This window comes from Struthio camelus, chromosome 19 (assembly GCF_040807025.1).
Source record: "Struthio camelus isolate bStrCam1 chromosome 19, bStrCam1.hap1, whole genome shotgun sequence".
NCBI classification, from domain to species: Eukaryota; Metazoa; Chordata; class Aves; order Struthioniformes; family Struthionidae; genus Struthio; species Struthio camelus.
In genome coordinates this window covers 12,361,209-12,383,996 of record NC_090960.1, presented here as the reverse complement: position 1 = coordinate 12,383,996, position 22,788 = coordinate 12,361,209, and the positions used below count along the sequence as shown (strand labels likewise).

The 22,788-nt window shown below is 66.8% G+C and overlaps 1 protein-coding gene across 10 annotated transcripts in view; it reads right to left on the bottom strand.

Annotated features, from left to right (window-relative positions):
- Positions 1-113: 113 nt before the first annotated feature.
- ARHGAP44 (Rho GTPase activating protein 44) overlaps positions 114-22,788 on the bottom strand; it is a 31,388-nt gene continuing 8,713 nt past the window's right edge. For 2 of the 10 annotated variants that reach the window (XM_068913682.1, XM_068913683.1), the window contains exons 2-22: positions 19,196-19,235; positions 17,755-17,859; positions 17,598-17,674; positions 17,398-17,509; positions 15,757-15,833; positions 14,615-14,732; positions 14,200-14,268; positions 14,008-14,089; positions 13,111-13,238; positions 11,904-12,015; positions 10,461-10,542; positions 9,308-9,388; positions 9,028-9,141; positions 8,397-8,488; positions 7,880-8,060; positions 7,598-7,615; positions 6,622-6,843; positions 5,073-5,525; positions 4,609-4,757; positions 3,958-4,338; positions 114-1,524 (exon numbers count right to left, since the gene is read on the bottom strand). In XM_068913682.1, coding sequence (XP_068769783.1) covers positions 1,376-1,524; positions 3,958-4,338; positions 4,609-4,757; positions 5,073-5,525; positions 6,622-6,843; positions 7,598-7,615; positions 7,880-8,060; positions 8,397-8,488; positions 9,028-9,141; positions 9,308-9,388; positions 10,461-10,542; positions 11,904-12,015; positions 13,111-13,238; positions 14,008-14,089; positions 14,200-14,268; positions 14,615-14,732; positions 15,757-15,833; positions 17,398-17,509; positions 17,598-17,674; positions 17,755-17,859; positions 19,196-19,235 — 2,842 coding nt within the window. In that variant the 3' untranslated portion in view covers positions 114-1,375. Of the gene's footprint in view, positions 1,525-3,189; positions 3,242-3,957; positions 4,339-4,608; positions 4,758-5,072; positions 5,526-6,621; positions 6,844-7,597; positions 7,616-7,879; positions 8,061-8,396; positions 8,489-9,027; positions 9,142-9,307; positions 9,389-10,460; positions 10,543-11,903; positions 12,016-13,110; positions 13,239-14,007; positions 14,090-14,199; positions 14,269-14,614; positions 14,733-15,756; positions 15,834-17,397; positions 17,510-17,597; positions 17,675-17,754; positions 17,860-19,195; positions 19,236-22,788 lie in introns of all 10 variants that reach the window. The other 8 variants (XR_011135493.1, XR_011135492.1, XM_068913685.1 and 5 more) reach the window with 8 other exon arrangements.

Here is a 22,788-nt window from a genome sequence, read left to right as displayed (position 1 = left end):
CCTCGCGATGTGCAGAGGGCGCTGAGGGCAGCGCAGCGATGGGCTGAGTTGGGGCCCCCCCCCCCAGCTTGCTGGAGACCGAAGGCGGCGAATAAACCCACTCTTCACGGAGCTTTCAACAGCAATTTGCACATTTATTTCAGGTGATTCTGCCCTCGCCCTTGCCCGTCCTCCCCCAAACAGGTTGGGTGATGAGTCACATCAAGACCTGTGCAGAAGCTCTAACGTCCTAACTCGCAACTACCGCGGGGCGAGAGGTTTTCCTGGCTCTGGGATACATGGAGGCTGGATGCGGGGTCCGGGAGGGCCGGGAACGCTAAGCATTTCCATTTACATTGTACATTTGTACACCAGATCCGATGGAATGGCTCAAATAAAACAAATATATATATATATTTTTATATATACAAATATATAATATATATATATCTACGCTGACAGATATATATATATATATCATCTCTCTGAAAGGGATAAAAGGTTACTTTGTCTTTGCATGCACAACCAAAGCCTCTGCTCCACACCACCACCCCACGACGACAGGAAACGAAGGGCCGGCGCCGGAGGGAGCCGGGAGCGGGTGCCGAGGGCCGTGCCCTCGCCTCGCCTCGGCTGCCCGCCGGGGCAAGCACGGCGGGGAGCAGTGCGCTGGCAGGGGGGCTCTGGCCGGCCCCCTCCGGCCGCGCGAGCACGGCCCGGGCCACACGCGCACGCACGCGCACGCACGCACACACACACACGCACACACACAGGCACGCACGTTATTGCTATTCAAATCCCAGCCCGTCCTGCGCCCGGCCGCAAAGGTACGATCCCGCCGGGCGCCTCCGACCCCGCAGTTAACGTCCCTGCTCAGCGAAACCATCGCGCGACCAAGCGGAGGGGTAGCCAGGGGAAGGAGAAGCAAAGAAAAGAAAGCCCAAAGCAACGCTCTGGCGAGGCATTTGCCAAGGGCGCTGTTTTCTCGCGCCGCCGGCAGGGCTGGACGGCCCCGCGGGGACACCCTACAGCGCCCGCTCTAGCAGACGGGCTGGGAAACACCAGACTTTCGAAGCACGGAGGAAAAAGCGGGCAGCAAACGCCTCTGCAGCCCCGGCTCGCGGAAATGGTCCCGGCCCGGCTGGCGGCAAGGGGAAGTCGGGGCATCGGCAGCCGGCCTGCTCCGCGGCGCTGCCCTCGCCTCCCCCGCCGGCAGCGCGGGAAGCCTGCAAAGGTGGTGGTGGCTTGGGGGGGGGGGGTCACGAGGCACCGAGTCAAAAGGCAAAGTCCGGATAAGGCGAAACAGAAAGAAATCATAAAGACTGCACCCGAACGGTGCCCCCGGCCCTGCCTAGCCCGCCGCTCGCCCGCGGCGCGGTGGGAAGGGGACACTGCGTCATAGGGCTGTGCTTTCCGATTCCTCCTCCTCCTCCTCCGAATCGACTTTCCCCGCTACCGAAAGTCTCTGCGTTGGCTCCAGCGGGTCCCGGCGCAGCGCGGTATCAATCTCTACGTGTATAGAAGGGATATCAAAATGGACCAGACCTGCGGGCGGGCACAGAAAGGCAGAGTTAGGGGCTGCTCGCGGTGCCGCGGCGAGGGGACGCGCGCGCCACGGGGGAGCAAAGAGAAGGAGCCGGGGCGGGGAGCAGGCACGGCTTTCGCGTAGCAGCAGTAACGCCTTGCTGAGGGGCAGCAGGTTAACGCCAGGAGCAGGGATGTCATAATACGGTCCGGCTTCGCGCCCGGCGGCATCCCGCCTTCCTCGTCTCGCCCTGCCGCAGCCCGAGCCGCCAGCCCCGAGCCCCCGCCGCCCGAGCCCAGCGGCCGCCTTCCGCTCCGCCGCGTTCCTCCTCGCCGGGGAGCCTCTCCGGAGGAGCTGCTTCGCCCGCGCGCAGGCCTGGCGGGAGAGCGCGCGCAGCGTGCCCCGGCCCCATCCGCGCGCCCCAGCCGGCGAGCCGAAAGCTGAGCGGCTTCGGCCTCTCCTACACACCCGGCTTCCCCGGCGGGCGCCTGCGACCCGCCAGCCCAAGCTAGAAGGGTCATCTCCATCCTTTGGCGAGAGCAGAGGGACCCACCCAGGTGGAAAAATCCCTTGTGCCCGGCCCTTGCTGGGCTCCACTGGGAGCACTGGGATGCGGCAATGGGCAGCGGGGTCCGAGGGCACATGGTCTGGGCTGCGCCGAAGGAGCCCGGCGAGCCCAGGAAAAGCCTAACCCTGGCTCTGCATTGCTGCTGGCGAGGAGGGTCACCACTGTGTTTGTCCAAAGCCGGGGCCAAGGCCACCACAAGGCTGCAGGCTTCCCACCATCGCTGCCACCCGACCCGTCCTCATAGATAGGACCAGAAACAACGTGGATAAAAGCCCTTCTCATCCCGGGGCAGTGAGCTAGAATTGGGCCAGGCTCAGGGAGATGGCGTGGGGATGCACGTCTCCAAAACGTACAGGTCCCCTCCCAGACCACCGGGTCCACTGCTCTCCCTGGCCCCCATGTCGCCTCGTGGGTCTTCTCCAACGTGGCCCGTGGCACCTGGGAAGGCCAGCCCCGCTGCCGAACGGCGGCGCAGGGGCGGCCAGGACCCGTGGGGCTCCCCTTCACTGCAGCGAGGCTGCCACCTCTCCATCCCTAGCTGACTTAAACGCAACGGGGCAGGAGGGTTGCGCCCGGGGCGCCCCGCGAGAGCCCTGCTGCGATGCTGTCGCCAAAGCGCTTCCGGCCCCCGTGAGCAAAGTGTTGCCAAAAAAAAAAAACAGGTGGAGAGGCGCTACCAGGGGTCGACCCCACGCACTCGAGAGCAGCAATATCATGACATCCCTTCTGCAACCGAGACACGGGAGGGAAAGCTTTTCCCGGGGGGGAGGGACGATGGGAGCGGCAGCCGGGAGGAGCGGGGAGGTTAGACTCGGCCACCTGGGCGCGCGGGGCGAGGACAGGGCGGCCGGGGGCTCCTTCTGCTTCTTCGCCTCTGTGGACGAAAGGAGCCGGGCTCAAGGCCAGCGGCTCCAAGAAGCGAAAGGCACAAGTTGACTAATAACGGCGTTATCGGTGAACTTGTGGCAGGGGCCCGGCGGGGGGAAGCCATGCAAGGCCCATGCAAGGCCGGTGAGGGGCGTTAGTGAGGGCTCCGACACAGCGGCAGCGGCCGGACGCCAGCCTGGGGTTAGCTTTCGGGTGCCAGCGAGGGGGTCGGACGGGGACTAGAGCTTACCCTGAAAATCCCCCTCACACCTATGCAATATCGCATCACCCGCCTCACACAGCTGCAAGGACACAATGACACGGTTGGGAGAAAGGAAGAAAAAGAAGGGGGGGGAAAAAAACCAACAAATACAAACAGCAACAAGGAGGTGAGAACACAACACCAACACCGCCCGAGCGCCGCGTCCCACGACCCGCGTCACTGCGAAGGCGCCGAGAGCGGCGCCGGCGCTGCTCGCCGGTTCCCGAGGCCCCGGGCGCCGGCCGGGCGCAGCGGCACCTCGGGGCTGGCTGTCAGCGCCCGCGGCACGCGACGCGGGGTCGCCTCCGCTACGGCGGGTGGCAAGACCTGCCGCGCGGCGCTAGCAAAGGGGCGCCGGAGCCTTCTTGCCCGCCCGGATCACGAGGGAGACGCGGGGCTGCCGACCCGCAGCTCTCCGAGGCTCCGCTTGGCTGGGCGTCCCTAACAGCGAGCGAGCTAACGGAAAAAGCCGAGGGGAAAGCCAAGCGGCTACCGAAACCGGGATCCGGCCGTCCCGGCGGGGCGGCGCAGCGGGTCGGCGCCGTCGCGCCGCGTCCCCGAGGGAGAGCGGCTCCGAGGCCTCGGGGCTGCAGCTCGAAGCCGGCCCGGCCGCCCTCGCCTGCCCGCAGCCGCGCGCGACCCGTCCTGGCCCGAGAAGGCGAGCGGGGCCCGGCGGGCCGAGCTAGCCGATGGCGCCTCCCGCCTGCGCGCGGCTCGCGCCCTCCTGGAGCTGGGCGCCAGCGGCGGCCCCGTTACCTGTGGACATGCTCTCCCCGGGGGCCAGGCCGTCGAGCAGGCTGGGCTCCGCGGGCTGCGGACTAGAGCCGGGCAAGCTGGCCGTGGGAGGCTGTGGCGGTGGCAGCGTGGGCCTCTGCCGCGGCTTGGGGGTGGGTCGAGATTTGGTTAAAGTGCTCGTCAGGGAAGGAGGAGGAGAAGACAGGGAAGGTGCGGCGGCTGGGGACAGCTGACCTGAGGCCAGGCAGTAGCCTTGAGGGTAACTGAGTCCATAGGGTGAAGGGGTGCTCGGTGGGGTGGGAGACAGGCTGGCGGGGGACGGCTGGCCCGTGGACGGCTCGGACATACCGCCTGGCTGGCCGTAGGGCGCCTTGGGCGTGATGGGCGCCAGCTTCTTGGAGACTGCGGAGACAAGGACAAAATGGCGCCCGTCAGGGAGGCGGCCGGACGGGTGGGCGCCGGCGCCACCAGGCCTGGCGGGGATTGAGGCCGACGTGAGCTCTGCCCGGCGCTGCCTCGACCACCCCGAGCGCCGGGGCCACCAACGCGAGGGCGAGCGGCAGGGCCCGCGCCGCGTCCCCGCCACGGCCCGGCGAAGCGCGGCCGGACCCCGGGCCTCCCTCCGCCCCGCGCGGCGGCGGCCCCAGCGCCCTCCCCGCCGCCGGCGCCTACCTTTCCGCGGGGCGTGCGGGCTCTGCTCCGCGGCCGGCTGCGCGGCAGGGCCGCCTGCCTGCTGGCCGCCGCCGGGCGTCGCGCTGCCCGCGACGGGGCTGCCCTTCTGCTGCCCGGCCACGGGCGACACCTCCTTGGGTTTCAGAGTACTGGGGGGGGGGGGAAGAAAGGGAAAAAACAAAAAAAAGCAGGAGGAAGAAGAAGGGGGGACGCCGTCAGGTCCTCTCCTCCGCCCGCTTTCCTTCCCCTCCCCACGCCTGCGAAGGCGCCGCGGCCGCCCCGCGTCTCGCCCAGCGCCAGGCGCGAGGGCAGCCGCCCCGCGCCGCCGCCGGCCCCCGAGCGAGGGGGCTCGCTTCCCTGCTCGCGCTCGGGGGGCGAAGCGCGGCGGGGCCGGCGCGAGCGGGGGCCGGGGGCGGGGGGGGACGAGGCCATCGTCGCCCGGCGGCGCGCGGGTGTTTATTTACCTAAGGCGCCCGGCTCCTGGCTCTCTGGCGCACGGGCAGCTGCCCCAGGGGGGAGAGGCTGACGTTAGGGGGCCGGGAGTGCCGGGGGGGCCGGGTTGGGTTATGACAAGTGGGGGCTTGATGGAGAGGGGGGAGCTGTTAGTTTGGGGGGCGTGCGAGCCGGGGCGGGAGCGGAGCTCGGGGAGGCGGAGGGAGGACGGTTTGGGGGGCGAGCTCATGTCGAGCGGCGGCGGGCAGGAGGAGGAGGAGGAGGAGGAGGACGGGGGAGGCAGGCTCCGGCCGCAGCCCGGCCAGCGGTACGGCGGCGGGGGGCCGCCGGGCCGGGCGGCGGGCTGAGCCCCAGCGGGGTGTCGGGAGGGGTGCTGAGAGCCGGGGGAAGGGGGGGCCCGGTCGTCCTCAGGGGAAGGGTAGTTGTAACAGCAATCCGACCAACCAGACGACACGCCAGCCGGGCTGCAAAAGGTCCAAAAACACCACAGCAGGAACAAAACAAGAGCAAAATAAAATAATAAATTTAAAAAAAAAAAAAAAAACAGAGCCAAAGCGTTCGCCGAGAGAGGGACCCACCAGGAGAGTGCAGCTCGGCGGAGGAGCTGAGCGGCCTCTCCCGGGAGAGGGAAGAGCCCGAGCGGCCTCGGCCGGGTGACGGCGGGAGGCCGCCGACGCCGAAAGGCGGCCGATTCGGGGCAGGCACCTGCCTTTGGCCCGAGCTGCAGCGCCGGGAAGGAGCAGCCAGCGCTGCCCGACGGCCACGGCCAAAAACCCGGCTGGGGCTGCAGCCTGCGCCCTCCGGGTGACGGAGGTCGGCCCTTGCGGGTGTCCCGAGGGTCTGCGGGGGTCGCGGGCGGCACCTCTGCGCGCGCGCCGCAGGTGGGCACGGCTGGGGCGGCGGCAGGAGGAGGAGGAGGAGGAGGAGGAGGAGGAAGGCAGGGTACGGCCAGGCGCAGCAGGCACCGCCACGGGAGACGCTTGCATAGCCCTGGCCCTGGGGCTAACGCTGAAGCATCTAGGCGGCGTTGGGCAGCAAGGACAGGGCGAGGCGGCGCGAGCGCTCACGCAGGGTCAGGGAAGAGGGAATCCGACAGGCTATCGGCACCGCTGGCGGCGGCGGCAGCCGGAGACGGCTCGCCGGGCGACGCCGCGAGCGCGGCCGAGGCCGGCTGCCACTCGTGGCGCCCGCGAGGCCGCCGACGCTGGCGGGCCGCCACGCTGCGTGCGCGCAGGCGGGCGGGCCGACAGCCCTGCGGCTTGGGGGCAGCAGCGGAAGGGCGCCCTTCCCGGCGCACGAAGGCACGGGGCTCTGATTTAACGCTTTCTTAACGCCGCCGCAGCCTCCAAGCGGGACGCTCAGACCTCGCAAGGAAAAAGATCCTCCTCCGCCGCCCGAGTTTCGCTCCGCCCCAGGGCTCGCTCGCGGCCGAGGCACCCGCCGGGTGGCCGGCGGCCCCGGCGTGCCGGGCGAGGAGGGCGTCCCCGAGGGCGGGCGCGCGGGGCATCGAGTCCGGCAGGCGGGCGCAGGCGGCCGGCTCTCTCCGCCGCCGGGCCTTACCTGGCGCGCTCGGCTCCCGGCGGGAAGCCAAAGCCGGTCGGCGGAGGGGAGGGAGTAGCTGAAGCATCAAGCGCTTGCTCAGGACCCGGCGACTGAGGAGCGGCCGCCAGCTCGGCAGGCGGCGCCGGGGGCTGCACGCCGGGCGGGGTGGAGGACGCTTTGCGACCGGCCGAGGTGCCTCTGCGGGCCACCCACGAGGTGTCCATCACCCTGACGCCCATGCTGGGGGGGGGGGACACAAGAGACAAGCCCTTTACCACCCCGCGCGCCCCAACGGCCTGCTGGGGACTGCTGCAGCGGGGTCAGCCTCACGCCTGGCCTGGGAAAACACCTTTTTTCCCCAGGAAGCGAATCCACGGCGGGGGTGGGGGAAGCCGGAGCGACCCTGGAGGGGCTCAGGACCCCCTCGCCTCCTCGGCCCCGTCTCCCTTCCGCCACCCGATGCTCCAGCAGCCCGGCGCCCTCCGGAGCGCTCGATCCCGCACGGCCGCCAGCCAGCGCCGGCCCTCAGCTGCCCACGCAGGATCGGGCCCAGCCGGGGTGGCTCCCCCCCCCCCCAGGAGCCTGTTGGCCGGGGCGAGGGGGCTGTGGAAAGCGCTTCCCCGACAAGTGTCGCCCCACCAGCGCCGGACCCTCACCCAGGGCTCTGGGCAGCAGAGACGGCCCGGGGCGGGGGGGGTGTTTGCATGGAGGACGCCTCCCCCCCTACTCCAGGATGGAAGAAAAGATGGGAAAGAGCAATGACCCCCCTCCTCCGCTCCATCCCCCCCCCAAAATTAACCCTTCGGCCGCTGCTCCCCACCCTCTCCCCTTGCGCCTTGCGCCAAGCCAACGCGGCGGCAGGACGAGGCGCGCGCCGCCGCCGGCCCGGGGCTCTGGGAGCAGCGAGCGCCCCGGCCCCGCGGCGCCGGCTCGGGCGGGCAGGGCGGCCCGACGGAGGCCGGCGGCGCTGCAGCGCGCCTGGAAGGTAACATACCTTTGGATTTTCCTAAGGCTGCGTGGACAGAAACACAGGAGTTATTAGCGGAGAAGAAAGTACCGCTGAGCGCTTGGCCGCTGGGCGTTACCGCTCGGGGAAGGAGCCGCGAGGGCCGGGAAGGGGATGGAAAAGTGGGTTCCCCCCCCAAAAGTGGGGGGTCGGCCTCGAGGTAGCTTAAGGCCGGGGGTGGGGGGAGCGGGGACGGCGAGGAAGCCGCCGCTCTCCCGCCCGGATGCCGCCTCGAGGCCGAGCGCCGGCGGCGCGGACAAAAGGCCCTACCCGTCCTTCTTGTAAAACTCCAGCATCATGTTGTCCGTGGCCACGCTGAGGGGCCGCCGGGACGGGTCGTGCTGCTTGCGCTCGCCGTGGTCCAGGTCCGGCGAGGGCATGGAGCTGTAGTTGGCGTTGTGGTTAACGTGCATGGGGCTGCCGTAGTTGCCGGTCACGTTGAACTCGATGTCTGGCGGGGAAAGGGAGGCGGCGAAGGTGACGCTTGACGGAAAGGGGGTGGCGGGGTGGAGGGGCACGGCGAGGGATGGGGGTATCTGCACGGCAGGGGCGCTCGGGAGACAGTCACACAGCAGCCACGGCTGGGCTGGGTATATCTGCGGCCCCAATGCTGCGGCGAGTTTTGTCCGGCCTCGGCCAAGCGGCGTGCCCAGCTCCACGGGTGCTGAGTTCCCGCGAGCCGACAGAGCTATGGCAGGAGGGGGCAGCGCCGACGGAGCGGCCCCGTGCCAGGGCTGCCGGCTAGAAAAGGATTCGGGACGCCAGCCCGGCGGCGGGCACGGCTTACCTCCGGGGAAGAACCAGTCGGCGTGCTGGATGAGCGGCTCGATAATGCCCACGATCTGCAGCGAGACCGTCGTCATCATCTCCGTGATGTTCCTGCAACGCAGCGGGCAGCGGCTCAGCGCGGCGGACGCCGGGGCCACTGCCACCGCCGCCCTACGGCAGCCCGAGCCCGCTCCCACTGGGATTTCCCCCGCCGGCCTCTGCTAGCGCGGAGGCGGCTCTGACGCCGTCCCGCTGACGTCCCCGCGCTGCCCCCAAGCACCAGCAGCGCCCGCGAGCCCCCGCGAGGGAGGAAAGCTGTCCGCGACGGACGCTCGAAGGACCTGGGCGCCCTGGCTCCCGTGCCCTTGGGGCACCCAGCGCGCTTACGGAGAGGTCTTAAAGCAAACCGGAGACCGAAACGCAGCTTTTTAAGGCTGCTGAGCAGCCCCCGCTCCTGGCAAGGACAACAGGCACCGCGGGTGCTCAGCACCCCCGAAACCGGCTGCCTCCCTCCCTGCAAAACGCCGCGGGGACCTGCCAAGCGCAGCATTCGTCTGCCCCGCAGCGGCCACCGTCTCGGCCGGCCGGCGATCGCCGGGGACGAGGCGGCCCCGCGCGAACCCCCGGGGCCAGGCGCCGAGGCGCGTTACCCTTCCGCCTGCGGCCAGAGCAGATTGGGACCCAGCACGATGGCCACGTTGCTTGGCGTCATTTTGTTCGTGTCCTGGTACTCGGTCAGCCTCGCGAGGAATTTGATCAGGTACCTGGAAGAGAGCGCCGAGACGCGCCGATGAGGCGCCGCATATCGCCCCAGCCGGTGCAAAGAGCCCGTCGGGAGCCAGGGGGCCCGCCGACCCGCTGACACCCAAACCGTGGGGACGACGGGACCCCGATGCCTCGCTCCCAACCTCTGCCGGCCCGCGGGCTCACCGGATGTTGTTGTAGTTGGCCTTGGGCAGCTTCTCGCAGGCGTTCCAGAGGGCCTGCAGCCTCCTGTCCTGCTCCGGCATGCTACGAAGGAGGCAGGCGACAGGATTAACGCCGCAGCTCCTCAGCAAGCCGCCGCGGGCTTTTCCCGACCCCTCTCTCCGTACAGAGGGGCGAGATGCCCCTCTTTGGGTTTTGAAGGCGACGCCGAACGAGCCCCGTCTCGGAGCAAGCGCCTCCGAGCAGAGCGCCAAGGTTTCCCGCGCACGAGGTCCTGGCCAGCTCTCTGCCAAAGGGACAGGAGCTTGCCGAAACGCTCGGGCTGCCGGAAACGGGAGCATTTTCAGTGGCCCGTACTGCGAAGGGATGCCCGGCGGTGGGAGCGGCGCTGCCCCGGGGGCGACGCTCTCCTTTGCCACCGCTCGGGAAGGGGACAGCTCAAAGAAATCCGCACCCGTTCGGCTGAAAGGAGAAGGGAACGTTTGGGCTGCAAGGAAACAGGGCGGTTTGAGCAGGCACGACGCCTGCATCCTTGGGATTCGTTCGCTTTGGGGACTCGTCCATTTTGGAACTGGAAAACGTCGCCCTCGCAAACGAACCGCCTGGTCCCCAGCCAGGCCTCAAGCGAGCCGGGCTCGCTGGGGACGGCGGACCTTCGCCGAGCCTCGGGGACCGCCCCGCTCCGGTGGGCCAGCGCCTCGGCCCTGCCGTGCTCCAGGGCCCCGGAGGCAGCAGGTCCCAGGCCTAGACATGCTCCTGGTCCTGGCGTGCAGCGAGCTCTGCAAGGCCTCATCGGGCGGCAGAGTGACCGGGAGGCGGAAGGACCTCTATTCAGGCCCTGCTGGGCCTGCCTCCAAGAAGGAGGAGGAGAAGATACCTTCTCTGCCCCGTCCAAGCCTTATCCCCCCTATCTCGTGCCCGACACCCTCGAGGCCTTGCGCCCTGGAGAGGGTGCGATCCCTCCTGCTGGCTCAGTGGCCCGATTCTGCCGGGTTTGGGTGTCTGGAGGTGCAGAGCACCCCAGCAAGGGGGGTGGCACGGCCTGCACGGGAACGGGAGCAGCGCCAGGCTCCCGAGGGCCCGGCGCACGACGCCGGCGAGGCCGAGCCCTGCACCCCTCGGGCCCCCACGCGCCCCCCTCGGGCCCAAGACTCACTTGGAGGCCTGGATCCACTCGTCGTAGAGCTCGAACGTCATGAGGGGCTCGGGCAGCTCTCGCAGGTAGGACTTCAACGCTCCTAGGGCGCGCAGCGGGAGACAGGGCTGGTCAGGGCTGCCCCGGCCGGGCTGCGGGGACTTTTTGGGGCGCCGCTCGCCCGCCTCGCCGTCAGCTCGCCGCAGCCGAACGGCGCGACACCGTTTGCACGGCCGCCGAACGCCGGCGAGGCCGCGGCACCCTCGCTGCGCCCACGCCGTCCCCTTTGCAGCTCGGTCCGGTCCGGGCTCTCTTTGCGGTGGCAAAACGCCCCAACGGCCGGCTTCAGCCCGTCTGCCCGCTAAAGCCCCGACTGCGAGGTCTGGTTCCCATCGCAATCGAGGGGAGCCCAAACGCCGCAGTCGTTTGCAGAGCCAAGCCCGGCAGGGGAAAAAAAGTCTGACTTGCATTTAAACCGAATTAACGTTTTCAGCGCGGCGGGGAGGGGAAGGCGAACGCGGCTCCGAGGAGGAGGAGGAGGCGTCGCCGGCGCCCCGCCGCTTCCCAGCTCTCGGGCAGGATTGTGATTAAAACCACGTTTTCTTCCTGCCCTGCCACAGCGGTTGAGCTCGAACGTAAGAGCGGTGCAAAAACTTGTCGGATCTCTCCGGAGGAGGCGGAAAGGCATGAGCGCTTCACCAGGGGGAAGGGACGTGCGGTTCGGCATAAAAGAAAAGCTCCCCCCCCCTTTTTTTTCTTATTTCCCAGCAAATGACAAAGTGTAATGATTTTTCTGCATCTGCCTTTGCTCCTCGTGTATGCTAACTTTGATGGTAAAAGGCACAGGGACAAATTTCCTTCCCTACAAGGAAATTTCCAGCACTGAAAGGAAAATCTGGCCCGTGCTGGCTCTTCCCCAACAAGAGCACCGCTTCGCTCATGCTCTTCAGGGCAGCAGCTCCGCACACCCTACTGCGGGAACTAAATCACTCGCGGGCGTTAATAGATGCATCAGCCTTTCCTTCTCGCCCCGTTTTGTCCTCCAAATTCGAAAGGAACGGGGCAGGAGAGTCCAGGCTCTGGCTAACAGCTTTCCCCCTGCAACTCGACCGCGTGAGACGCGAGGCAGCCGAACGCCCAGCGGCGCTCCCGGAGCCTCCTGCCTCCGGGCCAAGACACGAAGCCTTCGTTTTGAACGCCAAAGCGGGGAGCACCTTGCTGGGTCCTGCTCTTGGCGCCGCCGCGTCAAAACCCACGAGCGACCGGGAAGGGTTTTGCTTTCCGTTTGCCAGCGCGTTCCAGCACAATGCAAGTTTCACTGGAAAATTTCCAACTGGTTTAAGACAAGTTGGGATTTCTCGGCCGCGGGGAAGCAGCCCAGTAGGGCTGGGTCAGCGCGTGCACGGTCGGGCCTGCAAGGGGTAGCGCGCAAAACAGTAAATGGCCCCGATTTGAGATCTTTACCTGCAATGGCATGTGGGTCCGCCGAATACTCCTGCACGTCCACGACACAGCAATCCAGGGCAGCCTTGAGCTTCTTCAGCTTCGAGGCGGAGGGAGCCACGCGGAAAAGACCCTTCGCAGGAGACACAGCAAGCTGTCGGCCCTGGGCGAAGGCGCACCCAAGGGAGACAGCGACAGGCATCCGAAAACAACCAACCCCGGGGCTGCAGGAAGACTCCTCGCGGTGCCTCACTCTCTCCGAGGACAGTGGGGAGGCTTGGGCAGGTGTCAGAGCTGCAAAGCCCTGGTGCAATGTGGGTGCAACCCCGGTACAGTGTGGGTGCAGCCCTGGGAAAATGTGGGTGCAGCCCTGGCATGGTGCAGGTGCAGCCCTGGCATGGTGCAGGTGCAGTCCCACTACAACAGGGGTGCAGCCCTGGCACAGCATGGGTGCAGCCCTGGAAGAACGTGGGTGAGGCCCAGTGTGGCGCAGGTGCAGCCCTGGAAGAACATGGGTGCAGCCCCAGCATGGCATGGGTGCAGCCCTGGCAGAACGTGGGTGCAGCCCCAGCACAGCATGGGTGCAGCCGTGGCAGAACGTGGGTGCAGCCCCAACATGACATGGGTGCAGCTTCGGCAAAGCGTGGGTGCAGCCCCAGTGCAATGTGGGTGCAGCCCTGGCACGGCACGGGTGCAGCCCCGGCAGAACGTGGGTGCAGCCCTCGCACGGTGAGGGTGCAGCCCCGGCACAATGCGGGTGCAGCTGCAGCACGGCATGGGTGCAGCCCCGGCAGAACGTGGGTGCAGCTGCAGCACGGCACGGGTGCAGCCCCGGCAGAACGTGGGTGCAGCTGCAGCACGGCGTGGGTGCAGCCCCGGCAGAACGTGGGTGCAGCCCTCGCACGGTGAGGGTGCAGCCCCGGCACAATGCGGGTGCAGCCGCAGCACGGCGCGGGTGCAAGCCCTTGCATGGTGAGGGTGCAGCCCCGGCACAATGCGGGTGCAGCCGCAGCACGGCGCGGGTGCAGCCCCGGCAGAACGTGGGTGCAGCCCTCGCACGGTGCGGGTGCAGCCCCGGCACAATGCGGGTGCAGCTGCAGCATGGCGCGGGTGCAGCCCCAGTGCAATGTGGGTGCAGCCCTCGCACGGTGCGGGTGCAGCCCCGGCACAATGCGGGTGCAGCCGCAGCACGGCGCGGGTGCAGCCCTGCTCGGTCCCTCGGCCTCACCTCCTCCTGCATGCCGCACTCGAGCAGCATCGTCACGCACGCCTCGACGGGGAAGGCGATCTCCCGCCCGCTGACGGCCAGGTGCTCCTCCAGGGGCTTCCCGAAGGAAGGTTTCTCGATCCAAGCCTCTGCGATGCGAAGGGGAAAGTCAGAGCCACCGGTATCCCCGAGCGGGCACCCCGGGGACGGGGCTGCCTCTGCTTTCTGCTCCCACCCCCGGGCCACCCCTCTCACCCCAAGCACCCCGTTTCCCAGCACCCACCACCCACGCCTCAAAGCGAGAGCTGCAGATCCTCAAGACGGGGGCCGCAGGGCTGAGCCTCTCGCGAGGCAGGTTTCGCTGGAAGAGCGCAGGTTTGCCCAAGCTAGCCGGCCGCTCCGAGAGCTCCGCTTTGCAAACGCCTCGCTTCACAAACTTCCGCCAGCCAAACACTCGGTTTAGACGTGCCTGAAACGCCGCCACCCTGCGTTTCGGCTCGCAAAGCGGCCCTCTTCATCAAACCCAAGCGAAACGCTTTCCAACCGGCACGTTTCAAGGGGGTCCGGACAACGCTTGCCGGACGAGCAGCCGTTTGCATCTTTTCCCCCATGCCCTTCGCCTCTCAAAAAAAAAAAACAAACCCTCAAAAAACCCTCAAAAAACTCAAAAAAAACCTTACCCCCCCGCCCCGCCAAAATCCCTTCCCGCCCATCTTTAGCGGCAGCAGCACCCACAACAAAAGCGTCGCCGCCCGCGCCGCTCCGCTGCGGCGACCGCTCCGCGTCTGCCCCGCGCCGCCCCGGCGTTTCGACGGCAGCGGGACGCGCGTCGCCCGCGGCCGCCCCGCCGCGGCTCCAGGCGGCCCGAGCGGCACGTTTCGCAGGCGGGAGCAGCAGAAAGAAACCGGGCGCGCTCACCCTGCTGGGCTTTTATCTGCGGCAGCACGGTCTGCAGCAGCGCTAGCGACTTGCGGTGGTACTCGGCTTGCGCTTCGATCAGCTGCGGTCGGGGCGGGCGGCGGCGGGGGGAGACAAAAGAAAAGACGAGGGGTGGGTTTCGGGCCGGGGCGCGGAGCGGGGCCGAAGCGGCGGCCGCCTGCCGGCACGTACCGTCTGGAAGTAGTTGGCGTAGTCGATCTCTTTGGCCACGAAGCCGTACATGTCGGCGGAGAGCTGGTCCTGCGGGGAGCGCGGCGCGGTCAGGCAGCGGCCGCCCCGGCCCGGGCGAGACGGCTGCCGGGGGCCAGGACGGGCCGCGGGAGCCGGGCAGGGACGGGAGCGCGGCGCAGCCCGGGCCCGAGCAGGCAGCGCGCCGACGCAGGAGGGCGGGCCGACGGCGGGCAGCCCAACGGGCCCCCCGGCGAGCCGGGCTGCCGGCGCGGACGGCGCATCTCGGCGAGCCGTGCCCGCCCCGGTCCCGCTGTCCCAAAGGCGGCGCCCGGAGCGCCCCAAGGGAAGGCGAAATCCCCCCCCCCGCTCCGTGACCCTTCCCGGCCGCCGCGAGATAGGAGCGAGCGCCCGGTACCCTGCAGATCTCCACTCTGTTCGCTGCCTCCTCCATCTCCTCCCGGAGCGCGTCGGCTTTGGCCCCCGACGGCTGCAGGTTGCTCGACAAACCCGACGACTTGGCCGACTGCTGCCACCTGCGGGCAGAGGCGGCGGGGTCAGGGCGAACCGGGGGGCGACGGCTGGCGCTGCAGCACCGGCACGGCCCACCGGCGCGTCCCCCCGCCGCCTCGGCAAGCCCGAGCCACGTCCCGTGCCCCTCCGCAGGTGAGCGGTACTCTGCCGCCGCGGGACCACCTGGCTTTTACCGCCCCGTAACAATTCACCAGGATAGAGAAAAGAGGGGAAAATAACAAAGCTTTGTGCCAGGGAAAAGCTTTTTTTTTTTTTCCTTTCTTCTCGCCGGGCGCACGAGAAGAAAAGGAATCGACATATTTTCCAGACACAGAGCAGAAATATCAGCTCTTTGCCCAGCTTGATCAGGGCACACAGCGACGAGACTGGGACTTATTGTCCCGACCGGTGGAAGGGAGCCGCGGCGCCGCGTCCTCCTGGCGACGGGGCACGCGAGCATCTCGCCAGCAGGAACGACGGCATCCGGCCTCTGCGCCCTCCCACGGCTCCCGCTCCAGCAAATAGCTCCTCCGCAGGCCGCGAACGAAGGCAAACCCCTGCGAAGGGCTATTCAGGGCAGCACGATTTCTCTCTCCCTCTTCCCCCCCGTGGGTTTCTTCCGGCCAAAAAAAAAAAAAAAAAAATCAAAACTGACCTTTCAGGGGCAGAAATCGGGACGGAGGGGCGGGCCGGCACGGGGGATTTGTGCTAGCTCTGATGAATTTAATTGCACAGAATCGTCCAGCGGATGCAGCTTTACGGTTGCATTTAAGGTCAGGAGCTTTGCAGGCTGGGCTGGAGGCCCTCGGCGCTCCGCCTCGCCGCCAGACTGGGGGCGAGGGGCTGGCGAGGAGGCACCGTGCACGCCGCTGCCCAGGTCGCCTGGGCGCAGGACGGGTTCGCCACCCCGGGGCTGCGTTTCCATTAGCGCTCCAAGTCCCTCGGGAACTTTTCGGCTTTTTTTTTTTAAAAGCCAGGAACAGCTCTGAAGCTGTTTCCTAGGAGAGACCCTCGCCCAGCAAAGCCCGCTCCGCTGGAGCCTCCTACCTTGTCCTCGAGGAGTCCATGTCCAGGACGAGCTTCGCTAAGTGCTTCCTCTGCTTTTGGATATTCGGGATTTCCACCTGCGGTAACACAAGGGAAAAAGGAGATAAAAATCCGAGCGAGGTGTCCCTTGCTCCCCCCTCCACCGGCCGGATACCCGGGAGGGCCAACCCAAATACGGGGCCTCAGGGACCTCTGCTAGATGGGGCAAAGCTCGTGCAGGTAGCCCAGGTCCCCGGGGCGTTTTGAGGCTGCTGCGAGAGGGGCAGCAATATGTGAAGAAGGGTTATATTTTAAGCCTGAGCTACCTATAAATTTGGCGCTGGTGTAACCAGGTCAGATAAGGACACCGCTCCCTGCTTAAATAGATATATCGTTCCGAAGCCAGGATAGCTCGTTCCTCCTCCGCTCGCCTGCCCACGATGTGCTAAACCCCCCGCCCAGCCACGCGCAGCCCTGAACACCAAGGAAAAACACATCCTTTTGTCAAAAAAAGCCTACTTCACTCGGGAAAGTGGTTTAAGGCGGCGAAGGGCTTCCTGGGATAGTGGCCAAGCCCTCCGTGCCGAGCCGCTTCGGGAACGGCCGCAGCCCAGCAGCTCGGCCCGGCCCCGCTCTCCTATCTTGGTAACGCGAGCAGTTTGAGAAAGCGCTTTTTATTTATTTATGCCAGTGAAGATAAAAATCAGAATCAAGCCGGTGACATTTTGCAAGACCTAAAAGGGAAAAAGCGGTTGGCGAAACCGAAAACCAGCAAGTTGGCAGCCGGAGGCGAAAGGGGAAAAAGGAAAAAACCACCCAAATAACAACCTTACGTATTCAGAGCTCAAAAACACGTTTCAGGAATAAGAGCACAAACGCCTAGTGCCCTCGGGAAAGGCGAAAAAGAGCAACGGCCAAGGGGGCCGGAGGAAGGGCAAGGATGGGGCATCGCCGAGCAGCCAGGGCATGATGCAACGGGCAACTCGGGGCCGAGACGCCAAAATCCCAGCGCGCTCCCCGAGTGCATCCGGTGGGAGAGGGAGGGAGGAAAGAGGAGCACGGCGGGGGGCAGGAAGGAGGAACGGGGACGAGGAGCGTTTCGGCCAGGCCGGGGATGGCGGAGGGAGCTGCACGGCGGCTCGGTCAGGTTGGCTCATCGCTGCGCCCAGCAACGAAACGCAGCGGCGAAAGGGTGAAAGCCTGTTTGCCTCCGGTTTTGTTTTGGAGGCAATTAGCCGGCGCGGTGACAAGCCAAGCTGAACAACTCCCATCGGTCTTCGGTTGCTTAATTAGCTTTTATAGACCGTCAGAGCATCCAGCGAGGCAACAGGTTGCACGAAGCCATCTGTGATACCTTCTACTAACGAGCAGCTGGGAGCCGTCCCGCTGGCGCGCGTCGCGCGGCCGGCCGGCCGCCCTCCACCGGCACGCCGAAACGCGGAGGCAGACCGGGGACAACCGCCACCCGCGTCCCCCCGGGCACCCCGTTCCCCCCTCCAACAGCCCGGAGCGCTGGGAAACGGCCCCGCTGCACCGGCATCACCACCAGCACAACGTCTGCCCGGCGCGAGCGGCCGGCGGAGAGGCGCCGCGGAGGGAGGTTGAGATGCCCGAGCCCCGCGCGGGACGCCCGGTGCCCCCGCGCAGCCCAAAAGCACCCACCTCGGCCAGCACGAAGAGCGGCTCAATGACGTCCCGCTCGACTTGCAGCTCGAAGTGGATGAGCTCCTGGGCCAGCTTGTCCTCCGCCTCGCCGCACAAGCGGAGCATCTTCCTGCGGGAGGGCGGCGAGAGGCAGGGAGGTTGGCGGCGGCGGGCCGGCCGCCGAGCCACGAGGCCGCAGCAGCGCGGACGCCTCTTACCCGAGCAGGGAGTCGTCCCCCAGCACGGCCGAGCCCTCCGTCAGGCACTGCGCCAGCGTCGTCAAAGGCAACTTCTTCTGCAAAGGGAGCGGCGGGCGGGTGAGCGCTCCCCGCGCCGCCGCGCCGCCGCGGCCCCGCTGCCGCCGGCCGCCCTTACCGAGCGCTTGTCGGCGTCGACGCCTTGCTGCCCCTGCAGACATGCCGTCAGCTTCTTGTGCGTGCTGTGCGAGACCTGCTTCACCAGCTCCAGGCGCTTCTCCACCTGCGGACGCAGTCGGCCCCCCGGCTCAGAGCGGGGTGCCGCCGAGCCGCGCGCCGCGGCCCCGGGCGAAGGCGGGCGCCCCGTCGCCCTCGGGGCCGGCTCCCGCCGCCCGCAGCCTGCTGCACAGGCTCGCGGATGAGCCCAGGCGGTTTTTTGGGTTTTTTTTTTTTTCCCCCCCTCCTGCAGCATTGGATAGGGCAGTGCCGCAAATTTGAAGCAGGAGGGCGAATTTCACGAGAACGAGGGCGGAAGGAGGCTCTGCAGCGTCCTGCCGCGAGGGGCCACGGCCTCGGCCCGAGAGGTACCGCGGAGCGGCGGCAGGACCCCTCCGGGAGCTGCACGCTTTCCGGCGCGCCCCGACGCGCCGATTCCTGCTCGGAGGAGCCGCAGGCCTCCGGCTTGCTTCAAGGGAGAAGTTTATGCAGAGCTCAGCGAGCTGATTCACTAAACGCAAGTGCCCGAGAGCTGCTGCAAACCGCAGCTGAGCGACTCGGGGAACAGGCGCGCCCCAGCGCGAGAGAAAGCTCCCCGCCTGGGGAAACACACCCGGGAAAAAGAAATAACCCCGGCTTCTCGAGCTTGGGGGAAAGCGCGCCGAGGCCGCGGCCAGCCCTCGAGGCAAGCAGGCGTTTCGCCGGCGTCTCGCTCGGCGTCCGGCCCGAGCCGCCTTCCAGCGCAGCGGCGACGTCGGGATGCGGGCGGTGGAGGCCGCCCTGCCCAAAAGCGGGCATCGCCCGTCCGCCGGGTCTCCCGAGAAAAACCGTCGCTCTGCAGCTCCGGCCGCCGCAGGCAACGCACGGGCGTGGGAGTGCGTGCACAACCAGGCCTATATATGTATGTATGTATATGTATAAGGATCCATATATATACATATGTGTGTGTGTATATGTATAAGCATCCATATATATATACACGTGCATGTATATGTACAAGCATGCATATGTATGCATGTATATGTGTAAGCATGCATGCATATATATATTTATGTCTATGTATAAGCATGCGTGTGTGTGTGTGTGTGCACGTATATCTATGTACGTGTATATATCTCTCTATACACACGCACACATACGCGGTATATGCGCGTGTTGAAAGGACGGGGTATCACTTTTGGAAGGTCCCCGGGGGGAAACCCACCCAGAGGAGCCGAAGGCTTCAAAGGCAGGAAAACCAGGCCAGGGGGAGGGAATTTTGGAAGCGGCCGCCGCTGCTGCGTCCCCGTGGTGGCGGGGGGGGGGGGGGGGAAAACGACCCAGCGGGCAGCGCGACGGCGGGTTTTTTGGGGGGGGGGAGAGGGGCCGCGCCGTCCCTCCGGCCTCGGGAGAGTCGCTTTTACCTGCAAAAGGTCTTCGCTCAAAACTTCCGTTTTCTCAGCCCTGCGAGGAGAGAGCGGCAACGGCGGGTCGGGCAAGGCGCCGCGGGCAGCGCGGGCAGCTCCCGCCCTCCGCCGGCGGCGAAGCCCCCCCGCCCCACGGACGTGCCGCTCCCAAACCGGCCTGGGCCACGCGAGACCCGCGCCCGGGCTTTCTGCCCCCGCGCCAGCCAGCCGCCACCGGGGTCCCGTCCTCCGGTGTCTTCCTTCCCCCGGCGCCGGCTGCCGGCACCGCGCCGCGGCGCGCCGCGCTTCGCCCGAGCAAGCCGACGGGCCGCGGCCGAGGGACGGCACGAAGCAGGACTCCGCGGCTCTCCGGCTCGACACCGCACAGACGGAGATGTCCTGCTGTCCTGCTGCGTACGGCCGGCCGTGCCGCGGGCTGCCGGCCGCGCGTCGGGCCCTCGGCGCGTTGCTCCGGGAGGGGAGGAAGCAGCGGTCCCGCGTCAGCGAGGGGGCAGCCGCCATCGCAGGAAACGCCTTCTCCCCGTGATTTTTTCCCCTTATCATTTCGCGGCTCTTCGGGGCTCTTTGCTTTTCCAGCCCTACGTGAAGCCGGGGAGGAAATGAACCTGACCGGCCCGTGGCCAAAGCACGGACAAGGGGCTGGAGATGATTAAAACCCCCGGGACGGTTGCGCAGAACGGCGCCCTCCCAGCGCAGGCGCCCGCGAGCGGCAGCGGGGAAACCCGGGCGCACCAGGCACCCGGCGCCTGCCGACGAAAAGCTGCAGGAACGTTTCTGCTGCTGTTGTCGTCCCCCCCCCGCAAAAAAAAAAAAAAAAACGCTACCAAAAATCAGCACCTCCAGCCAAGCAGCTTGGGTCAAAGGGGGATCCTGCAGAAAACGGGAGTTTTTGCAAAAAGGACGAGCCGTTTCCTGCAGCCTAGGAGGCCTCGGGGGGCCTTTCGGAGCTGCCTCCGACCGCACGGCGAATTCGGGCCCGCCGAGCACGCCGCGGCACATGCGTTTAAGCCGGCTCCGCGCGCCGCGTTTTGCATTTGTGCGCAGGTCGTTCAGCTCCGGAAAGGGCGATGTGGGCTAACTGTAAGCCCTTCTCTGCAAAGCAGCGGGAGCCCTTGGAGGCACCGACGCTGGCGGGCGTCGAGGCGGGCTCACCCCAGCCGCGCCGCTCGAGCAGGGCGCCTGAGCGCCCCGGCGCGAACCTTTAAGGCCTCGGGCTATTTGAGACCTCCGCAGGCAACCCCGAGCCGAGACGGGACGGATCCACGGGGCAGAGCCACGGAGGAGACCGGCGGAGCCAAGAGACGGGCTCCAAGTCCCACCAAGTCAAGGAATGCAAGTAACAAGGGGATAACAGCGCCTACATGCCGCTTAATGACATATATATGACACTTAATGACATATATATGACACTTAATGGCTCCCATTAACCTCCAGGAGTGCAGGAGCCGTAAATGACACTCAGAAGCGTGAAAGCGGCTGGGGGCGCCGAGCCCGGCGGATGCACGGGCCGCGCACGAGGCCGGCGCGGCCCAAGCACGGTTCTCACGGAGCCACACGGTTTTAATCACTGCGTTTCCCCGTGATCCCACCGGCACCAGCCTCCTGAGCAGCTCTTCCTTAAAAAAAAAAAAAAAGACTGGAAAAGCCTGGAGACACGTTTTCTTCTCCCTCTCCATAAAACTCCCCCTCCTCAAACTAGCGGCGCGTTCAAGGGCTGACGTAGAGCCGGGCAGCGCAGCTGCAAATCTCCCTTTGCCTCTTCAAAGCCCTTTTGCCGTCCCCAGCCCAGCGGCGGCAGGAGGCAGCACTCCCAGAGCGCCCGAAACGCCGCTATTGCCGCTTCCCGCCGTCTCGGAGAATCGCTTCCCCCGAAACGCGAGCCAGGCGGGAGCCCCCGCTCGCATCCCAGCGCTTGGCTCCAACCGCTCGGGTCCGGCACGGCCGCCGGCAGCACGGCGCAGGCTGCGCGACGGCCGCCTACAAACCCCGCTGACGCTAAGGGAATTTCCCCACCGCGGGAAAGCGGGTTTTTTGGACCGAGACCGTGGCCACCCACCAAAGACGTCGCCGAACGCTCGGCAGTACCATCCCAAAGCCCAAAACCGGCCGGGAAACCCGCAGGGTGCCGAGCTGTACGTGCTCCCTTGGGGCTGCCTCTCCCGGCACAGCTGCCCCCCCCATCAGGCTAAGACAGCCGGACGGACAAACTCATCACACCAACGCCGACAGTAAAAGCATCCGCGGCGGGCGCTGCCGTCGCCGTCGGGCGGACGCCGCCGGGAACGCCGCCGTATCGCAGAGCCCGAAGGCGTCGGCGTCCCGAGGGGCGAATCCGGACCCGAGCCGCCAGCGCGGCCGACTCCGGGCCGCGCCGCCGGGAGGACGAGGGAGCCCGAGCCGCCGGCAGGCGCGTCCGACGACCCAACCATCGGGGCAGAGAGCTGCGGCCAAGCGCCTCTTCTGGGCACCAGTTTAAAGCAAATGTATCTTAAAAAAAAAGAAAGAAAAAGGTCTGCAGCAGGGTCCCCAGCACCGCGCTCCCCGCAGCTCCCGGCTGCTGCCGCAGGGCAGGCACGCTTTTGTGACGCTGGGGAGGAAACGCGGACAGGATAACTCGCGCTTCCTCCTGCCCTCCAGGCGAACGAATGCACGCTCCTCCCCTCGCCCTCCATCCCCCCGCACAAATCTGGGCACTTGTCAGCCCCTGTCCACATCCAGACGCTTGGGTCCCCGCAAACACCTGGGAGAAAAGGGACAATTAATACGTAGCGTTGCACGCACACAAGCGGGGGATGCGGCTACAATGTGCTCGGCGCGCGCTCCTGCAAAAACTAGTTGCTGCCAGCAGAAATCCACACCGATCAAGCAAATTAATTTGATTTCAAAATGAAGGCTACATAATCTTCCGACGTGAAACTGCGCATTGCCCTCGGTAGCTCCAGGAAGCTGTCTGCTTCCCCGGCGCCGCGCCGGTTGCCACAACACAAAAGCCAGATTTCTACGCTGCAGCTGTATCGGATGGCAGCCGTTGGCCCTGCGAGAAACCAGAGCTGGAAAGCTTCCCGGATGCAGACCCCGCTCTGACCCCGACGCCTGGGGCAGCGCCTCGGCTCGAGCTTCAGCCGAGCCCAGCCCTGCACCCAGCGGCGGCCCCAGCGCTGGGGAGACCCGGAGGAGCTGCTCCTCCCTATGCCGTGCACGTCCCTGTGCACGTCCATCCCCGTGCACACTCACCCCCAGGCACACTCACCCCTGCACATGTCCATCCCCGTGCACGCTCATCCCTGTGCATGTCCATCCCCGTGCACGTCCATCCCTGTGCACGTGCATCGCCATGCCCATCCATTCCCGTGTATGTCCATCCCCGTGCACGCTCACCCCTGTGCATGTCCATCCCTGTGTACGCTCACCGCTGCGCATGTCCATCCCCGTGCACACTCACCCCTGTGCACGTCCATCCTCATGCATGTCCATCCCCGTGCACGCTCACCTCTGTGCACACTCACCCTGTGCACATCCATCCCTGCGCACGCTCACCCTCGTGCACACTCACTCTCATGCATGTCCATCCCCGTGCACATCCATCCCCG